General features: G+C 37.2%; 1 protein-coding gene across 1 annotated transcript in view; it reads left to right on the top strand.

Annotated features, from left to right (window-relative positions):
* The window catches only part of LOC124798514 (lysosomal acid glucosylceramidase-like), a 249,659-nt gene that overhangs the window by 138,542 nt on the left and 89,596 nt on the right, over positions 1-21,521 (top strand). The window contains exon 7 of the mRNA XM_047261957.1: positions 1,738-1,975. Within this exon, the coding sequence (XP_047117913.1) occupies positions 1,738-1,975 (238 nt within the window). The remainder of the gene's footprint in view (positions 1-1,737; positions 1,976-21,521) is intronic.

Raw genomic sequence — 21,521 nt, 5'->3', positions numbered from 1 at the left:
GTTTAAGTAATATGTGAAACTTCTAGGAGTCTTGTTCATATGTAATTTAATGTACTCATACAGCTATTAATTCATGAATCATGTTCCATAAAACATAGCTTCAGGTCGAACCTTCAAAGATGTGGATTGAGTCATCAAATACATTGCCGAGGAGAGGAGGTTGTTAGAATCTAATTAATAACTAACTATTGTAAAATTCATAAAATCTGTTTGTGCCTTGTCAGGCTACAAGTAATGCTGTACAATTAGCCCAATACAGGACTGGAATAGAAAGTGCTGGGTGGGTGGATTGGGCAGGTTTTGCACCTGGGTCTTCCACAGGGCTATGATCCTTGTGGCAAGCGGTTGGGGTTGAGAGTGGCACAGGGATGGACTAGGATGTTGTGGAGGTTGAGTGAATGATGGTACACCCCTTTAGGAAGGGTGGGAAGTATCTTGAGTAGGGTGACCCTCATTACAGGGCATGATGATAGTTAAGTGAAGCTCTGGTGTAGGATGTGGTTCAGTTGTTCCAGTCCGGGATAGTACTGGTTAATGAAGGGGACACTCCTTTGTGGCTGGTTCTTGGGGGTGGTGGGGGGATTGGGGGATGTGGGGGGAAATGGCATGGGAGATTTGTTTACAGACTAGGTCTGGGGGATAGTGCCTGTCTATGAAGGCTTTGGTGATAACCTCAGCATACTGGCCAGGCTGTATAGGAGAGATTTTTTGGTGTGAAAGGAATGGCAGCTGTCAACATGCAGGTACTGTTGGTGTTTTGTGGGTTTAATGTGGACAGAGGTGTGGATGGAGCCATCAGAGAGGAGGAGGTCAACACATAGGAAGGTGGCATGCTGGGTTGACAAGAACCACACGAACCGAATGGGAGAGAAGGTGCTGAAGTTGTGAAGGAACGAAGACAGGGTGTCTTGGCCCTGAGTCCAGAGCATGAAGATATCATCAATGAACCTGAACCAGATTGGCAGTTTCATGTTTTGAAAAGCTAGGAAGGTGGCCCATAAAAAGGTTGGTATAGGAGGGTGCAATGCGGGTGTCCATGGCTGCTCTGTGGATTTGTTTGTATATCTTCCTTTCATATGAGAAGTAGCTGTGGATTAGGATAAAATACGTAAGGTATATAAGAAATAAGGTAGTGGGTTTGGAGTCTGAAGGATGTCATGAAAGGCAGTGTTCAGTAGCGGTAAGACCATGGCCATGAGGGATGTTCGTGTATAGGGCGGTGGTATCAACAGTGATGAATAGGGATCCTACCCATACACTACGATTCCTCTACCTTTCCCGCCACCTCCAGATTTCTGCTTGCATCCCATGTTATAGTTGCATTCCGGCCCGAGATGCTTGAGTTAGTGGTTCTGTGTGGATGAGGTGTGCTTGCTTGTGTGTATGAATAGTGTGTGTCTCTCTTTTACTGATGAAGGCATTGGCCAAAAGCTTAATGAAAGTGTCTTTTAATTGTGCCTGTCTGAAACTTGACGTGTCTTCTTTATGGTAAGTAGCAATTTGTGTTCTCCTACATTGTTTACCTACCTGGAGTTTCAATTGTTTGATGATATTAGACCTAACATCATTACAGAGGTAAATTTCACTTTTCATATATTTCTTTGTTCATCATAGTATCATATGGCGAAATATAATTTTTCTTACATTCATTTTTCCGCATATCACATTTTCATTTGTAAATTAGATGCTCTAATAAATTTTAGTCACTTGCTTCATTATGATTTCCCAACATTTCAGATTCCTTGATTCCTACAAAGAAAATGGTATTAAGTTTTGGGCAGTGTCTACAGGAAATGAACCAGCAAATGGTATAGGTATTATACTAGCAATTAACTCACTTGGATGGACACCACAAGGACTAAGAAAGTGGACTGTTGAAAATTTGGGTCCTTCACTGCGTGCTTCCCAACACAGCAATGTTAAGATTCTTGTTCTTGATGATCAACGTCCATATGTGCCTTGGGTGGTAGACAAGGTATATACCTGCAATGAAATTTATATATTTACAAATTTTACTTGGAGTAATGAGTATAATATATTGTGTATGTCATATACAATGGTTTTAGTATTACATGAACTATTAATTACAAGAATCAATAGTACATATCAAATTCATTACAATATTTACAAATATTAGCATTACAAGTATAATTAATTTACAACCAGAAGCAGTACTAATTTTTATAAAACCAGAGATCTTTGTACCATATTTACATTTTTATAAAATTGCATTTTTATTCATAAAAACCTTAAAATATTTTATGTCTTATTTCCTTCTCATCTTATCTTGTAAGTCTTGCCTGACCTGGGGTTCTGGATGACTTTTCCAAACCCTCCCCATCTCCTGAACCTCACCAGACCTCTTTCTTCAGCTCCCTTTCTTCCTCTTCAACCCTTCTGCCAAAAGAAGGAGCCACTGGTTCTGAAAGCTTGTGAAATTCCATAACCTTTGCATGTCTGTGTCCTCCTGCCAGCACTTACTTAGTACATGTTTTATCTGTCCAGTTATATGGTGTTCTAAATATATCTTATTTGTGTTATTTTATAAGTCTTTGAGTGAATTTACCTTTTTTTTTTAAAAAAAAATGAGGCTTGACGTGAAGAGGCAAGGGTTTCCTGTTTCCAGAGACTGTGGCAGCTTATTGTGCCATATCAGTCACTGATGTATGGACTCTGGTCTAATTTTTACTTTTGTTCTTTGTCTGAAGGAGAATTATAATTGCAGTTGGTGTTTTTGACATGTATACTACATTTTATTACTTCATTTTGCTAACAGACCAAAAAGTACTTAATTCATAGAGGCACAAGGAACAGACTGTGAAGTATCTGTGCTGTATGAGATCTTCATGATGAGATTCTCTTATGTGGAATCCATCAATAAATTTATCTCCCTTTTTTGTGGTAGCAGTACCCTGTTAAGTTGTGTGTCTGCAGCATACACCCATACTTCAATGTAGTAATTAAGACAGGGATAGATTATCCGATAATACATAATTTTCACAATTTTTAATGTACAATTTCTGACTTGCTTTACTACGCTCAATGTAGTATGGCTTATCCATCAGGGATTTCAATCACCATGGACATCAAGGAATTTACAGTTGTCCACTTCAGCTGTAATTATACCACGTACATCATTTACACTTGAATAATATGAGTTGCCAGTTGCAAATGTTAGAAGCAGTGATTTGCTTACATTGGTTTTTAGTCCCACATCTTGGAAATATGTATCCTATTTATTTTTAATACCCTGTTAGCTGCGGAAGAATCCAGTTCTTCAGAGTCTTTGCCATAGAATAAGACTAGGTTTTGTCAGTGTAATGTATAATGTTTAAGTTGAAGAGAAATGCAATATTATTAATCTTACCATCAGTTTGATGTTTAAGTTTGTTACCCTGTTTCTGATTCATTGCATATGAGACTAAAAGTTTCATTGATGCTTGCTTTATATTGTATTCCCTCACTCTCCTCAAGAGAAGCACAAGGTTTACCAAATCAAAAGTTTTGCTCAACTCTAGAAATATGCCATCAGTGTGCAATCCATGTTTTATAGTATTGTGTACTTCATGAAAGAATTTGATACCAGCAGTGATAATGCTTAAGTCTTACCTAAATTGTGAGCAATTCATGCCTTGAGAAGAAGATAATGATCTGAAATAAGATAACAGCCTCAAATATTTTACTTAGGGTTTGGAATAATGATATTGGTCTGTAATTTGAAACATCTTTCTTACATAACTTCTTATGCATTAGCTTAGTCACATTTGTTTTCAAGGCACTTGGATACTATATTTTTTCTTTAATGCTACAGTTAACAAGAAAGGTAAGGTGTTGGTCATTTCATGCACACATTTCCTTACCTCCTTGCTGAGGATACTGTCAGATCCAGATGATTTTTGGTAATTTAGCTTTGGTGTTATGTTAAATGTCTCCTGTTAATTCATCTCCATAAATTATATCAAATGCTGTGTGAAATAATTTGATGCCTCAGTTTGCACACCTATGACAGAGGCTGATTGATCAAAATAAGAGTACTTACTGAGTAGATTACGTATTGTGTTTGGACCATATACTGGGTGGTCTTCATATCTAAAGTTGACTGCTTCACTATCCATCTGACATGTGGATTTACAATCCACTTGGGTCCACTAAATTCTACATCTACATCTACATTTATAATCTGCAAGCCACCAAACGGTGTGTGGCGGAGGGCACTTTATGTGCCACTGTCATTACCGCCCTTTTCTGTTCCAGTCGCGTATGGTTTGCGGGAAGAACAACTGTCTGAAACCCTCCGTGCACGCTCAAATCTCTCTAATTTTACATTCGTGATCTCCTCAGGAGGTATAAGTAGGGGGAAGCAATATATTCGATACCTCATCCAGAAACACACCCTCTCGAAACCTGGTGAGCAAGCTACACCGCGATGCAGAGCGCCTCTCTTGCAGAGTCTGCCACTTGAGTTTGCTAAGCATCTCCGTAACGCTATCACGGTTACCAAATAACCCTGTGACGAAACGCGCTGCTCTTCTTTGGATCTTCTCTACCTCCTCCATCAACCCGATCTGGTACGGATACAACACTGATGAGCAATACTCAAGTATAGGTTGAACGAGTGTGTCGTAAGCCACCTCCTTTGTTGATGGACTACATTTTCTATGGACTCTCCCAATGAATCTCAACCTGGTACCTGCCTTACCAACAATTAATTTTATATGATCATTCCACTTCAAATCGTTCCGCATGCATACTCCCAGATATTTTACAGAAGTAACTGCTACCAGTGTTCGTTCCGCTACCGTATAATCATACAATAAAGGATCCTTATTTCTATGTATTTGCAATACATTACATTTGTCTATGTTAAGGGTCAGTTGCCACTCATTGCACCAAGTGCCTATCCGCTGCAGATCTTCCTGCATTTCGCTACAATTTTCTAATGCTGCAACTTCTCTGTATACTACAGCATCATCCGCGAAAAGCCGCATGGAACTTCTGACACTATCTACTAGGTCATTTATATATATTGTGAAAAGCAATGGTCCCATAACACTCCCCTGTGGCATGCCAGAGGTTACTTTAACATCTGTAGATGTCTCTCCATTGATAACAACATGCTGTGTTCTGTTTGCTAAAAACTCTTCAATCCAGCCACACAGCTGGTCTGATATTCCGTAGGCTCTTACTTTGTTTATCAGGCGACAATTCGGAACTGTATCGAACACCTTCCGGAAGTCAAGGAAAATAGCATCTACCTGGGAGCCTGTATCTAATATTTTCTGGATCTCATGAACAAATAAAGCGAGTTGGGTCTTACACGATCGCTTTTTCCGGAATCCATGTTGATTCCTACAGAGTAGAATCTGGGTTTCCATAAACGACATGATACGTGAGCAAAAAACATGTTCTAAAATTCTACAACAGATCAATGTGAGAGATATAGGTCTATAGTTTTGCGCATCTGCTCGACGACCCTTCTTGAAGACTGGGACTACCTGTGCTCTTTTCCAATCATTTGGAACCTTCCGTTCCTCTAGAGACTTGTGGTACATGGCTGTTAGAAGGGGGACAAGTTCTTTCGCGTACTCTGTGTAGAATCAAATTGGTATCTCGTCAGGTCCAGTGGACTTTCCTCTGTTGAGTGATTCCAGTTGCTTTTCTATTCCTTGGACACTTATTTCGATGTCAGCCATTTTTTTGTTTGTGCGAGGATTTAGAGAAGGAACTGTAGTGCGGTCTTCCTCTGTGAAACAGCTTTGGAAAAAGGTGTTTAGTATTTCAGCTTTATGCGTGTCATCCTCTGTTTAATGCCATCATCATCCCGGAGTGTCTGGATATGCTGTTTCGAGCCACTTACTGATTTAACTTAAGACCAGAACTTCCTAGGATTTTCTGTCAAGTCGGTACATAGAATTTTACTTTCGAATTCACTGAACACTTCATGCATAGCCCTCCTTACACTAACTTTGACCTCATTTAGCTTCTGTTTGTCTGAGAGGTTTTGGCTGTGTTTACACTTGGAGTGAAGCTCTCTTTGCTTTCGCAGTAGTTTCCTAACTTTGTTGTTGAACCATGGTAGGTTTTTCCCGTCCCTCACAGTTTTACTCGGCACGTACCTGTCTACAGTGCATTTTATGATTGCCTTGAACTTTTTCCATAAACACTCAACATTATCAGTGTCAGAAGAGAAATTTTCATTTTGATCTGTTAGGTAGTCTGAAATCTGCCTTCTATTACTCTTGCTAAACAGATAAACCTTCCTCCCTTTTTTTATATTCCTATTAACTTCCATATTCAGGGATGCTGCAACGGCCTTATGATAAATGATTCCCTGTTCTGCACTTACAGAGTCGAAAAGTTCAGGTCTGTTTGTTATCAGTAGGTCCAAGATGTTATCTCCACGAATCGGTTCTCTGTTTAATTGCTCAAGATAATTTTCGGATAGTGCACTCAGTATGATGTCACTCGATGCTCTGTCCCTACCACCTGTCCTAAACATCTGAGTGTCCCAGTCTATATCTGGTAAATTGAAATCTCCACCTAAGACTATAACATGCTGAGAAAATTTATGTGAAATGTATTCCAAATTTTCTCTCAGTTGTTCTGCCACTAATGCTGCTGAGTCGGGAGGTCGGTAAAAGGAGCCAACTATTAACCTAGCTCGGTTGTTGAGTGTAACCTCCACCCATAATAATTCACAAGAACTATCCACTTCTACTTCACTACAGGATAAACTACTACTAACAGCGACAGAAACGCCACCACCGGTTGCATGCAATCTATCCTTTCTAAACACCGTCTGTGTCTTTGTAAAAATTTCAGCAGAATTTATCTCTGGCTTCAACCAACTTTCTGAACCTATAACGATTTCAGCTTCGGTGCTTTCTATCAGCGCTTGAAGTTCCGGTACTTTACCAATGCAGCTTCGACAGTTTACAATTACAATACCGATTGCTGCTTGGCCCCCGCATGTCCTGACTTTGCCCTGCACCCTTTGAGGCTGTTGCCCTTTCTGTACTTGCCCGAGGCCATCTAACCTAAAAAACCGCCCAGTCCATGCCACACAACCCCTGCTACCCGTGTAGCTGCTTGCTGCATGTAGTGGACTCCTGACCTATCCAGCGGAACCCGAAACCCCACCATCCACATAATTACAGAAAGAACATTTCCCCGTCTCATTAGAACAGATAAGTACAGCTCTCACAACAGTAAATGAAATAAGAAAGACTATGACTTCTTTAAGAAGCAAAAGACCAGTAACTGTAGACAATATTTCAGGTAAATTGCAAAGAGCTTGCAATAATCAGTGAAGTACAGTTTTGATTTAAATTCCCAAAACTTCATTGATTCAAGATGTGGTCCATGACACATTGAAATCTGCAGCTATGAAGTTCGTTTACAAAAAAATCCAGTGGTGCAGAAGTTACATATCATTCCATCTCTCTTTTGACAACATTATCTAAAGTCTTTGAAAAATGACTGTCTGCCAGAACTGTGAAGAATCTTGACAGCTTCCATATTGTTTGTAAAAACCAGTATTCCATTCAGAAACCTACTTCTGCATTTAAAGTGACAAATAATGTTTTAAAGTGACAAATAATGTTTTGGAATACTCACACAAGAAGACATTTCTGTTTCACATATTTCTTTCAAAAGTCTTTGACTTTTCCAGTCACATGACATTCCTTGAGAAATGGAATCAGAGGACAAGTGAGTAACTGGCTAAAATCTTAACCCAAAGGCAATGTGTGTGTGTGTGTGTGTGTGTGTGTGTGTGTGTGTGTGTGTGTGTGTGTGTGTATGTGAGTGTATGTGTGAATCTACATTTGTCCTCTAACAGAGCAAGCAACTTACTTCAGAATATTTTCAAATAACATGGCCACTGTCACTATTAACAAATTGCTTACTGCTCTACAGACTAAGCCAGCCAGATGTTTGCAGATATTCTGAATAGGTTCACAGTAAATTTGCTAACATACTTCACAGAAAAACCGACTACATCCAGTGCTATGCTGAGCATAAAAGCCAACAGGAGATTCTTACTGCACCAGAAGGTCAGTATATATGGAGAGAATATTGGTCAAAATTCCTAGGTGTCCAAATAAATTCCCTGGTCAAAATATTAGCCACATTTTAAAAGAGCACACTGTACCATGTTACCATATGACCCTCCACTGCAGTCATGGCAGTGAAGTGGTATGTGTAAGGGAACCAGCACACTGTGAATGAAGTTGACTGCTTTGTTGGCGTATAGTGCAGATTCTCCATTGGTCTACCAGGAATAGTGTACCAATTGCAGTTATGCAAAATTACATAAGAATAGTAGTTTTAAAAAGATTCTAACCTTACTGGGACAAACACAAGTGTCATGTTTTATCAACGACAGTTGGTATGAAACGTCACAGGAACTGCTGCTGTTCACTGAATTCTTATCCAACTCAACCACTTTCCAAACAAAACTCACAAAGAAACTGCTTGAAATAGACATGTGATGTCAGTTGCCCTGCAAAAGACCATTTATCTCTGAGCCGTATATCTTCAGTGGTCCAAACAACACAGAAACTGGACAGTAGCTGACTTGAGGCATGTGATGGTGTCCAAAAAGTTGCTATTTTACGTTTTTAAATACTGAAAGGTGTTGAGTGCACCAACAACCAAATGAGGCATTTCGTCTATGATGATGAAGGTGCTTCTGTGATATTTAATATTTTAGGAGAGATATTCATGCCTTAACATGACCCAGTCATTCAAGTTACCATGAAAATAAACTAAGATGTTTTCTTCAACATTTTTGGAAAGCAAGTATTGTCCTTTATTCTACAATTATATGTTGTGTGTGCTGCATACACACTCCCACGTTTCTAAATGTCTATAACTGTGTGCACAGAGGTGCACACACATTTTTCTTGCTTGACAAACAATCAAACACACTATTGTATCTTGGTTGTCCCACTGAATTACCTACTCCCTTAGAAAATGTGGGGTGCTGTTTGGAGCAGTTGGTGTAATGTAGCAACAACATCCACATAATTTGGTAACTCTAGAGGATGTGATCCTCAAATAAGTTGCTTCAGCTGGATGTAGCATACATGAAGAAAGTTATGGACTCTGCTCCTCACTGAATTCAGGCCATTGTCAAGGCTAGAGATGGTATTATATGGTATTAAAATGATGTCTCCTTGAAGTGATTAATTTTTTGTCTGGTAAGCTTAAATAACAAGGGTAGATGGAAACATCACATCCTCTAAATATTGAAACAACTGCATTCAGCAGCGTGTACCATTTGGATAATTCTCAATACTTTGGATATCAGTATATCAAAGTCTGCCTATTTTGATTAATTCCATCCACAGAGGCCTTTTAGGGTGACACATTAGCATTAAAATGTATTTACCATATGGGAAAAGGTCTTCAGAATTGAGTGTGAAGTGCCTACAAGAACCTCCTGCTGTACTCGTATTAAAAAGAGGGGTGCTGACCACCACTTTACAATACATTTATTCAGTTATGACCTTTATAACTGACAATCTTTCTCACTACAAAATTGAATTATATATATCACAGTCATAACTCAAGAAGGAGTTGCAAATTACGCTATGACATGTAGAATTTTTCCCAGATCTTTTAAATATGTAGATGAAATAAAAATAATTAAAATAAAATACTGATTTGTTTCCAGAATGCCTTACCTAGGATAGCAAAATGCCATATTGCATTGTTGTTCATTTGTTTCCTAAGTTTAAGAGTTTGCCTTATGAATTTTTTGTGGCTTGACAGCAGTTTGTCTTAAAAAATGTGTATTAGATTAGATTAGATTAGATTAATACTAGTTCCATGGATCATGAATACAATATTTCGTAATGATGTGGAACAAGTCGAATTTTCTAATACATGACATAATTAGGTTAATTTAACATCATACTTAAGTTAATATAACAACTTTATTTTTTTTGTGTTTTTTGTTTTTCTTTATTTTTTATTTTTATTTTTTTTTATTTTTCAAATATTTTTTTTCTTTTTTTTCTTAATTTATATCTAAAAATTCCTCTATGGAGTAGAAGGAGTTGTCATTCAGAAATTCTTTTAATTTCTTCTTAAATACTTGTTGGTTATCTGTCAGACTTTTGATACTATTTGGTAAGTGACCAAAGTCTTTAGTGCCAGTATAATTCACCCCTTTCTGTGCCAAAGTTAGATTTAATCTTGAATAGTGAAGATCATCCTTTCTCCTAGTATTGTAGTTATGCACACTGCTATTACATTTGAATTGGGTTTGGTTGTTAATAACAAATTTCATAAGAGAGTATATATTCTGAGAAGCTACTGTGAATATCCCTAGATCCTTAAGTAAATGTCTGCAGGATGATCTTGGGTGGACTCCAGCTATTATTCTGATTACACGCTTTTGTGCAATAAATACTTTATTCCTCAGTGATGAATTCCCCCAAAATATGATGCCATATGAAAGCAATGAGTGAAAATAGGCGTAGTAAGCTAATTTACTAAGATGTTTATCACCAAAATTTGCAATGACCCTTATTGCATAAGTAGCTTAACTCAAACGTTTCAGCAGATCATCAATGTGTTTCTTCCAATTTAATCTCTCATCAATGGACACACCTAAAAATTTGGAATATTCTACCTCAGCTATATGCTTCTGATTAAGGTCTATATTTATTAATGGCGTCATACCATTCCCTGTACGGAACTGTATGTACTGTGTCTTATCAAAATTCAGTGAGAGTCCATTTACGAGGAACCACTTAGTAATTTTCTGAAAGACAGTATTGACAATTTCATCAGTTAATTCTTGTTTGTCGGGTGTGATTACTATACTTGTATCATCAGCAAAGAGAACTAACTTTGCCTCTTCATGAATATAGAACGGCAAGTCATTAATATATAATAAGAACAACAAAGGGCCCAAGACTGACCCTTGTGGAACCCCATTCTTGATAGTTCCCCAGTTTGAGGAATGTGCTGATCGTTGCATGTTACGAGAACTACTTATTTCAACTTTCTGCACTCTTCCAGTTAGGTACGAATTAAACCATTTGTGCACTGTCCCACTCATGCCACAATACTTGAGCTTGTCTAGCAGAATTTCATGATTTACACAATCAAAAGCCTTTGAGAGATCACAAAAAATCCCAATGGGTGGTGTTCGGTTATTCAGATCATTCAAAATTTGACTGGTGAAAGCATATATGGCATTTTCTGTTGAAAAACCTTTCTGGAAACCAAACTGACATTTTGTTAGTACTTCATTTTTACAGATATGTGAAGCTACTCTTGAATACATTACTTTCTCAAAAATTTTGGGTAAAGCTGTTAGAAGGGAGATTGGATGGTAATTGTTGACATCAGATCTATCCCCCTTTTTATGCAAAGGTATAACAATAGCATATTTCAGTCTATCAGGGAAAATGCCCTGTTCCAGAGAGCTATTACACACGTGGCTGAGAATCTTACTTATCTGTTGAGAACAAGCTTTTAGTATTTTGCTGGAAATGCCATCAATTCCATGTGAGTTTTTGCTTTTAAGCAAGTTTATTATTTTCCTAATTTCGGAGGGAGAAGTGGGTGAGATTTCAATTGTATCAAATTGCATAGATATGGCCTCTTCCATTAACAGCCTAGCATCTTCTAATGAACACCTGGATCCTACTATATCCACAACATTTAGAAAATGATTATTAAAAATATTTTCAACTTCTGACTTTTTGTTCTGCTCTTGGTTGACCTGTTTCTCTTTTAATAATATTCCAAATAGTTTTAATTTTATTATCAGAGTTGCTGATTTCAGACATGATACACATACTCCTGGATTTTTTAATAACTTTTCTTAATATAACACAGTAGTTTTTATAATTTTTGATAGTTTCTGGGTCACTACTCTTTCTTGCTGTCAGATACATTTCCCTTTACCGGTTACAAGATATTTTTATACCCTTAGTAAGCCATGGTTTGTTACAAGGTTTCTTACGAGTATATTTAACTATTTTCTTGGGGAAGCAGTTTTCAAATGCATTTACAAAAATGTCATGAAATAAATTATATTTTAAATTGGCATCAGGTTCACGGTACACCTCATCCCAGTCTAACTGCTGTAGGCTTTCCCTGAAATTTGCAATTGTTAAATCGTTGACTGAACATACTACTTTGGAGGACTGTTTAGTATTGCTGAGTGGAGCTATGTCATATATTGTAACTAGCTGTGCACCATGATCAGAAAGACCATTCTCAACAGGCTGAGCATTTATCTGGTTAAACTTATCTTGGTCTATAAAGAAGTTATCTATCAGTGAGCTGCTATCCTTTACCACCCGAGTAGTAAAATCAATAACGGGTGTCAAATTGAAAGAACTGAGTAATACTTCAAGGTCATTTTTCCTATTACCCTCTTTCAGAGAATCTACATTGAAGTCCCCACAAATAATAATTTGCTTCCCCCTGTCTGACAGATAGCACAACAAGGAGTCCAAATTTTTCAGAAATAGATGAAAATTTCCTGATGCGGACCTATATACAGTTACAATTATAAATGTGCCTTTATTTAATTTAAGCTCACAGGCACATGCTTCTATATGTTTCTCTACACAAAACTTTTTTGTTTCTATACTTTTTGCACAATGATAACTTTTGACATATATGGCAACTCCTCCTTTCTCCATATTTTCTCTCATTACATGTGCAGAGAGCTTATATCCACTTACATTTACCTTATCCATATCAGTAACAATGTGATGCTCAGACAGGCATAGTATATCTATTTCATTCTCAGCTTCTAAATCTTCTAAACAAACCAGAAGCTCATCTACTTTATTCTTTAAACTCCCAATATTTTGATGAAATATACTTACATTATTTTTAATTATACTTTTATGAGAACCTTTCCTTAATCTAACATTTGCAGTACTCTCCTGTCTGAGTTTCTCATTGTGCTTAGGCCTAGTTCCTATACCAGTGGTCACATGGTGTTCAGAGAGGCAGATTATGTCAACTGGGTTGGGTGACTTTAATTTATCAATGGAATTACCTAGGACTGAGATACAACTTGGTGGAGATAAAATTTCTGGTGATTGGTGAAAATTTATAATTGATAGCTGTGATTGGTGATCAAATGTGCTAGAATTGTGCTGTTTAATTTCTTTCCTAAACTGAAGATTTGTTTCCATCCTGACCTCTCATAGAACTTGACATCTTTCTGTCTTACCTATCCTAAAAAAGGTGCTGCTCCAACACCTGTAACCACTGGTTTTTTACCATTCATGGCAGTGCCTCCCCCCCTTAAATTTCCTGCAATTACCCCAGCCAGTTTCCCCTTCCCTTTCCTGTTGAGATGTAGGCCGTGCCTGGTATAGGCCCACCTACTGAGATAATCAACAGGAACCACACCAATATGAGCCCCCGCACCCGACCCAAGCAGCCGTTTCAACTCCAAATTAACTCTCCCAACAGAAGAGTTCAAATGAGGCCGGTCATGGCGTCTCAGGACAGATACAAATTCAACATTGGTGTGTCTCGATGCCGACGCAATCTTTACCAGGTCACACTCTATACTGTACCCAGGATCTCTGTCGACGCTGTTCCCTGGCCCTCCCACAATAACCATGGTGTCTTCCCTGGTAAATCCTTTACAGAGTGAACCTAAATCCTCTGTCACCTGATCCAGACTAGCACTTGGTTTGAAAAAATTTGTGACCTGGTATTCTGGTCCTAATTCCTCCTGCAGAAGTTGGCCTACACCTCTGGCATGAGAACTGCCTAACAACAAAACTTTCTTCCTTTTCGATGACTTTCCTACATTCTTTTTCAATTTCCTATTGAAAGTTTGTTGTGTCCTGTCTACACCTACCTCTGCTTGAGGCTCATCAGTTTCTAACTGAAGCAACAGGTCAAACTTATTTTTGACATTCACCACAAAACTGTCAGACTTAGTTCTAGGCCTGTTCCTTCTGCTACCTGTTGCCACTTCCCACCTCTCTTTGCCCTTCTCCCTCCTTAACCTGTCCAGATCTTCCCTAGCCTGATCTAGCTCAGCCTGAAGGGCAGCAATTTTCCCCTCCTGTTCCACTATCTTCCTATCTCTGCTGCAAATCCTACATAGCCACCGATGAGCCTGATCCACTTTCCCAACACCCACGCCACTGCAGTCCCCCCAGTGAAAAAAACTACTACATCCATCACACCAAACCCCGGAACTAACAATGCTACGGCAAGTCAGGCACTTCTCACTCATGGCAAAAATAATACTTTAGCTAGAATAAATCAATTAAATTACCGAAAATCAAAAAACACGTTACAAGAATTAAGCCTATTCACAAATGTATATAAGCAAGTTTCTGATTTAAAATTCCGCTGTTTTTCTGAGATCTGTATTAAAAAAATGAAGTATACGCTATTTATTATATATTTCACTCGATGGAATGAAAAAAAAGGACAATTAAACGAGATACTTTAACTTTGATTCTCCAAAAACGTTACGAGAATTAGACCTATAAACAAATGTATATAGGCAAGTTTCTGATACAAAGTTACGCTGTTTTTCTGAAATCTGTATTACAACAATGAAGTTATACGCTATTTACGGTAGTTTACTTATTTATTACCGAGAAACTAGTTAAATTACCGTGAAACAAGAAACAAACACGTTTACAAAATTTAAGCCTAAGCGCGACTTCGCGAAGTTACGATCTTTTCGTGTTTTCTGAAAAAATACGCAAAGAAAAGTCAAACCTTTAATGGCAAGACTAAACGATACACTAATGCACGTATTTAATTTGTTGTCGGCGTTAAACTAAATTATATTCCTGTCTAAATCACTTAACTTTCTGGAAATGGTTTCTGGCGTCACTTACTCGGCAGCCATCTTGGCTATGAATCTTTATTTCTTGAATAATAACAATATTGTCAAAGAGATAGATTTCTTCTGACCACATAGGGGAACCACTGAGTCACAGACAGGAACAATGAAAAGAATACTGAACATTTAAGCTTTCATCCAAATGGCCTTCTTCAGACATAGAAGGCACACACACATTCACACAAGCACAAATCACACAAACATGGCTGACTGAGTCAGGCCACAGTGGCTAGAGACAGTGGTCTTGTCATATGTGTAGTGAGTTGTGCTTGTGTGTGTGTGTGTGTGTGTGTGTGTGTGTGTGTGTGTGTGTGTGTGTGTGCTTTCTGTTTATGAAGAAGGCCTTTTGACTGAAAACTTAAATTGTTAATAGTTTGTTTGGTTTTGTTTCTTGTATGGTCAAGACCATATAATTTGTAAATCTGCTTCTTCCACAATACAGATTTTATTAAGCACAATTCATATAAATTTAAGTCACAGAAAGTAATAGTTTCTTATTCTTCTGTAAATACACAAAACAAAAGGCTTCAGGAGATGAATACCTGGTGGTCAATACAGTAGTTTTAAAGTTTGTTGAATAATGTGCATGTCATTGCTGGAGACCACAGTTTGTTGGTTCAACTAGGGAGCACTTTGATGCAAACTATGCTTTTGGTCACCCATGTGCTATCATTTCATTCACTGAAAACACCAGCCATCAACAACAAGTGAAAGCAGTCCTTCATTAGCAAAAAGTTTACAGTACGTAAAAACAAAGTCAAAATCACAGTCTGGGAGAAAACCATGAAGCAAAGCCTCATCATTAGTAGATGCACAAAAAAAAAAAAAAAAAGAAAAAAAAATTGCTGTTTTTCCATGAAACCTGATGCCAGCATTTGTATCCTTTTGCATCTTGCCTAGTGATATTGCTGGACATATGTTTAATTATATCGAGTGCTCTAATGGTACATTCAGTGGGAGTGCAAGATTCTTCTCCCCTTGAATTGGCCCATAGGTCAAAAACTGTCCTGGCTGGTGTGCGAAGGATGAGATGGGCATGGCCTGGTGTGAAGACTGTGGTGCAGTTCTGGATGCTCATGATGGTAGAAAAGCCTTCTCAGATCCAGCAGCAGAAAGATAGAAAGCAATGGTGGCTTGCACTTGCCTCTTGCCACTGGTGGAAAGAAGGCTGTGGATCCAATATCAGACCTAGCACACTGGGTAGTGTCCTGCATATTTTCTGGGATCAGATACATGGCTTGGTTGATGATGATGAGAGAACCACAAAGCTAGACATCTACCACCTCAGATGTTGTACTGGAACTGTGTAATGATGCTACATTCTTCTTAATCATTACTTAAAATTACTTAACCTTTTCCTGGTGTTCATTTTGATAAAAGAAAATAAATTTGCAAATTCTTATTATTTATTGACAACAGAACTGCATTCTTGACACGTTTAAGCAAAGCACTTCACAGACATCATGGATCTCTTTTACAAACAGACTCTCAAGCAGACTCAACAATAAGAACTGACTGACTCACAGGCTCGCTGCTTTCCCTTATATAGAATTTTAACAGTCGCTCACAAAATATTCCATTATTAATTTTGTATAATTTAAATGTTACAATTAAAATTTACAAAACATAAAGAAATTGATGTTACAGCCGAATAAGGTATACAATACAATATTTGAATAACAATCTTTTCTAGTAATATCTTTAGTTTTCCATAAGCAAATCATTCTGAACTTTAATTACAATAATCTCTCTCATATTATTTTAGTTACATAATTAATTACAGTTTGGATTTGGTTACTAACATGTAATGGCATCACAAATCTTACTTTTATCTAACTGCATACGAGAAAGTTACAAATATAGCCTCAAATTCTGAAATTGCAAAATTTTGGGATGTAAACAATTTGAGAGTTAATTAGAAATGTAATTACAAGGACTATTAAATGCAGAGGAAGATATAAAAATAAATAACAAATGGAAATACATCGCTTGCTCATAACTTTCAAGTCATTTCTCAAGATAATGAAGTTCTTTGTGTTAACTCATTACTTGATTGTAATTATGGTAATTAGAGGTGCCGCTCACCTTTGCCAACACTTCCACAGCATTTTAATATTTTGTGCCAAATGTTTATCCCTTCAATTTCTTTATTATACATTCAATCCAGCATTTGTACATAATTTTGTTAATGACAACAATCTCTTGATAATGCTGAGAATATGTGTTCCTCTAGAACATTCCATACCCCTTCGCAATGAATATCAAGTTTTTTTTTTTATCAAATAGAATATAATGATACATAAAAAGACATACATACAAGGCCTTAGGAAGCAGTGAATTGTCTGATAACTATCTGGATGCACATAAAAAAAAAGTAGGTGGAATCAGACATTTCATATGAATTTTGGGGAAGGCTGTATTGTTATCCCCCCCCCCCCCCCCCCAGCCTCTCTTGCAAGCATTACTTGTATGAATGGCTGCTAAATACATAAACACAACTTCGAAAAAAATTGAAGTTTTCTTGTTTTCTTTTCTTAGCTGTCACTCCAGTCACTGGTTCACATTGCACTTCTTAACGAATTGGCAGCTCACAATCATCAGTCCGTTCGTGCTGTCCACCTTGCATCTGCAACCCCTCTTTTTCCGGCAGTCTCTACGCTGCAATAGGACAGTCCCTTATTAGTTTCACATTTTTTTAATTTTCGCTTCCAGGTGAGGTAAGGACTATATATTGTCCCACCAATTACCTCCTGAACATCATCACAGGTTCATATTGACAAACATCCTAAACAGTCTTGCCAGTCGGATTTTTGTAGTACATTGAAATTCTGCTACATTCGAAGATGAACAATACAGAATTTGTATTTACTTCGTTGGATAATGTATGAAAATGCAGTGGTCGAAACTCGGGGCGGAGAAAAAAAATAGCTCGTCTTTCACCTTTCTTTTCTTTTATTTTTTTTTAATTTATTTACTGACGCAGAGGTTTTGGCGAAAGTATTTATCTTTGTGCCTACAAAGCATACCTGTGTAGCGCTACATATATTCGACAGCAGAAGTTATAGTTGCAGTGGCACCTACCAACATTTTTCAGAACTTCTGCTTGCTTTGCACTGGATTCTAAGCCGCAGGCGGTTTTTTGGATTACAAAAATCGGAAAAAAAAGTGCGGCTTAGATTCGAGTAAATACGGTACTTCGTGCTATCCCTTCCCACAAACCAAATACATGCTTTACATAATATAACTACAATAGTCTCCATTATCTTATATACTCCCAAATTCTATAATGTCATGAAAATGCTAACACTAACTTATCAATAAATATTGTACACGGTACAGTACACACACATATGGATCTAGAAAATTGTCTTTTACTCCCAGGACTATATATTGTCCCACCAATTACCTCCTGAACATCATCACAGGTTCATAAAGCTAATATCATGCACAGGAAATGTAACCATTACTTACTAATACAGATTATCTGCAGAGTGTGATAGCCATAAAGTAGTTTCTTAACAATACTTACAATACTTATTATATACATAGTACACACTTTAACCTATTATCATCCTCATCTCTACAAAGCTGTCATAACTTTCTCACTATGTTGTACACAACTCATTTCTCACAAACTAGTTTTAAAATATCTTTTTCACTTATGTTTCTGTTATAGTAGTAACTATTGTCTGACATGTTTATTTACACATCTTTAGAGTTACAAAATAATTATAAATTATTGGTCAATCACTACTGTAAGAAAGTCAAATTTAGTACAGAACTTACATTTCAAATTATTGCTCAAATAATGTCACATAATAGTCATATTATGTACAGAAAACTTACACTACCGAGAATGGATAGTATTTTCAGTAAGAGATAACTAACTTCATTACAGGTTTATAGATGAGTAAAAGATGTAGCATCCGAAAACGAAAAGAAGGAAAGTAGAATGCTACATAGCTTAGAGACCTAGTGCTCTCTACGCACTTGACACAAAGATGTTTCCTCCTGAGGGCAGTTTCATCATCTCATTTTTTCTTGGTGGTTGACACTTGCTTATAGGGTTTCAGTTCAGTGATGTTACATAGACCAAATAACCTTCCAGACTTTGGATACACTAACCTGTAGGCATTTGGGTGTGGCATAGACTGAATTTTGAATGGACCAATATAGATGTCAAAGAATTTCTTTAATTCATTACTTATAATCTTGGATTTTTCATGTGTTTTCACCAGGACCAGATTATAAATTTTAAAATTTGTAGGTTTCTACTTATTATCATGTTTGTTTTTTCTCAGTTTCCCCTGTTGTTCCATACTTTCCAGACTATTTCTTCTGTTTCCTGTGAATGCATAGCCTTATATGCTGGGAATACAATTAAGTTGTTGAGCAGATTTTGTGGTTTCTCGTAATACATTATTTCATATGGGGAGAACCCAGTAGACGAATGTTGTAAGCTGTTCAGTATGTCTTCGAAGCTGTCTACATACCCTATCCAACAATTTTGGTTGCAATAAGTTGTGAATAATCTCCCTATTTCTCTCATTTAACGTTCAGCCAGATTGCCTGACGGGTGATTAGCAGATGTCTGAATACAGTATATTTTCTCATCCTCAATAAATGTTTTTCAAAGTTTGGAAGTAAATTGTGCTCCGTTGTCAGAATGTATGCTCTTTGGTTTTCCTACCTTTGTGAAATAGTCTCTTCTAATTTTCAAAATGATGATCATACTGGTTGCTTTCTTCAGTGGATATAGTTTAATGAATTTTGAAAAAAGATCTACCATGACAAATATGTAACAAAATCCTCCTTTAGCCTTAGGCAATGATCCATAAAGATCAACTGCTGCAAGTTGTAGTTGTTCTTTTGGCAAGATGTTTTGCATATATCCTTTGCAGGTTTGATTACTAACTTTTACTCTCTGGCACCTGTCACATGTAGATAATTACTTTCTCACTCTACTGGCAATATTGTAAAAATATATACATTTTCTTGGACCTTTTGGATACATTTCAGTGTCCCACTATGTCCGAAACTCTCATGTACATACTTTATCAATATTTGATATGCTGCTCTGGCCAACACAGTCTCCAAGTATCACTGCCTGCACTGTATCTTCTGAAAAGTATACCCTTGCACACTTTGTAATACTGCTCTACTTCCTCATATTCTCTCTTACCCAGATAACTTTTAACTAACTTCTAGTTGTAATCATGGTTCTGATATCTACGGATGTCATTACAAATTTTCCTTATTTCATTCTCATCTTTCACCCCTTTCAGATACATAATCCAAAATTCCTTTTCACAGTCATCACTGTTATTCTCACCTTCTCCCCCAATTGGCAATCTTGATAGAGCATCAGCAATTGGATTTTCTTCACTTTTTATATACTTTACTGTATAGTTGAACTGCTGGAGGAATAGTGCCCACCTGGTTATCCTGCAGAGTACACTCTTATATATAGATCAAAGCCTTATGGTCTGTGTATACTACTACTTGATATCCTGATAAGTAATTCTTGAACTTGGTGAAAGCCCAATAGACTGCTAACAATCCTTTTTCGGTGACATTATATGACTTCTCATGTTTTTGCAAAGTTCTATTTGCAAAAGCTGTTGATCTATGCTCCATCACACCATCTACAATTTTTTCTTGGAACAAATGAGATGCCAGTCCGAAGTCACTGCTGTCAGTTATAATGCAAAATGGCTCTGTAAGATCAGGTGTGTATAACATTTTACTATTGCACATCTCTTTCTTGATGTTGTTGAATGCTTCCTGAGAACCCCTGTCCAACACCCAAATGGTGTTCTTCTTCAACAAGTTGTTCAAACATGATGCATTTAAAGCTTGATTGCTGACAAACTTCCAGTAGTAGCCACAAATTCCATAGAATGATTTAAGTTGTTTCTTAGTCTTAGGTGCAGGAAATTTTGCAATGGCTTCAAGTTTTTCTTCATCAGGGAAGATTACTTGTTCTGAGATGGTATGGCCTAAAAGTTTGAGCTGTTTAACTCCAGATTTGCACTTCTGTAGTTTTAATGACACCTCTCCCTCTCTCAATCTGTAACACACTTCACCCAACAAACGTATATGTTCTTCTCAACTCTTTCCTGTAACAAGTATGTCTTCAACATAAAGAATTATTTTGCTTAATAGTTCTTTTCCTAGAGCAAAATCCAATGCTTTGATAAATTCTGCAGCTGATACATTGAGGCCATATGGTACAACACAATAGCAATAACAACTTCCTCCATACAAAAATGCGGTATATTTTCTAGACTGAATCTCCAATGGTACCTAATGGAAACCAGCTGTTAAGTCTAAGCTAGACATGTATTTTGTATGTTCAAACTTATGTAATAACTCATCTATATTCTCAGGGTGATCAGTTTCCCTCTCAAGGTATTTGTTTAAATGTCTTGAATCGAGCACAAGTCTTACTCCACCATCACATTTGGAAACCACCACCAACAGGTTACTGTATGCGCTTTTGCACCTTTCGATTACTTCCCACTCTTCCATCTTTTGTAGTTCTTTCTCTACAGCTTTTCTATTTGGTATGGGTATGCCATAGGGTTTAATGAAAAATGGTTTGTGAGATTTTAGTTTAAGTCTACATTCAAAGTTTTTTCACTTTTCCAGGTTT

The sequence above is a fragment of the Schistocerca piceifrons genome, chromosome 5 (assembly GCF_021461385.2).
Source record: "Schistocerca piceifrons isolate TAMUIC-IGC-003096 chromosome 5, iqSchPice1.1, whole genome shotgun sequence".
Taxonomy (NCBI): Eukaryota; Metazoa; Arthropoda; class Insecta; order Orthoptera; family Acrididae; genus Schistocerca; species Schistocerca piceifrons.
This window is presented reverse-complemented; position numbering and strand designations above follow the sequence as displayed.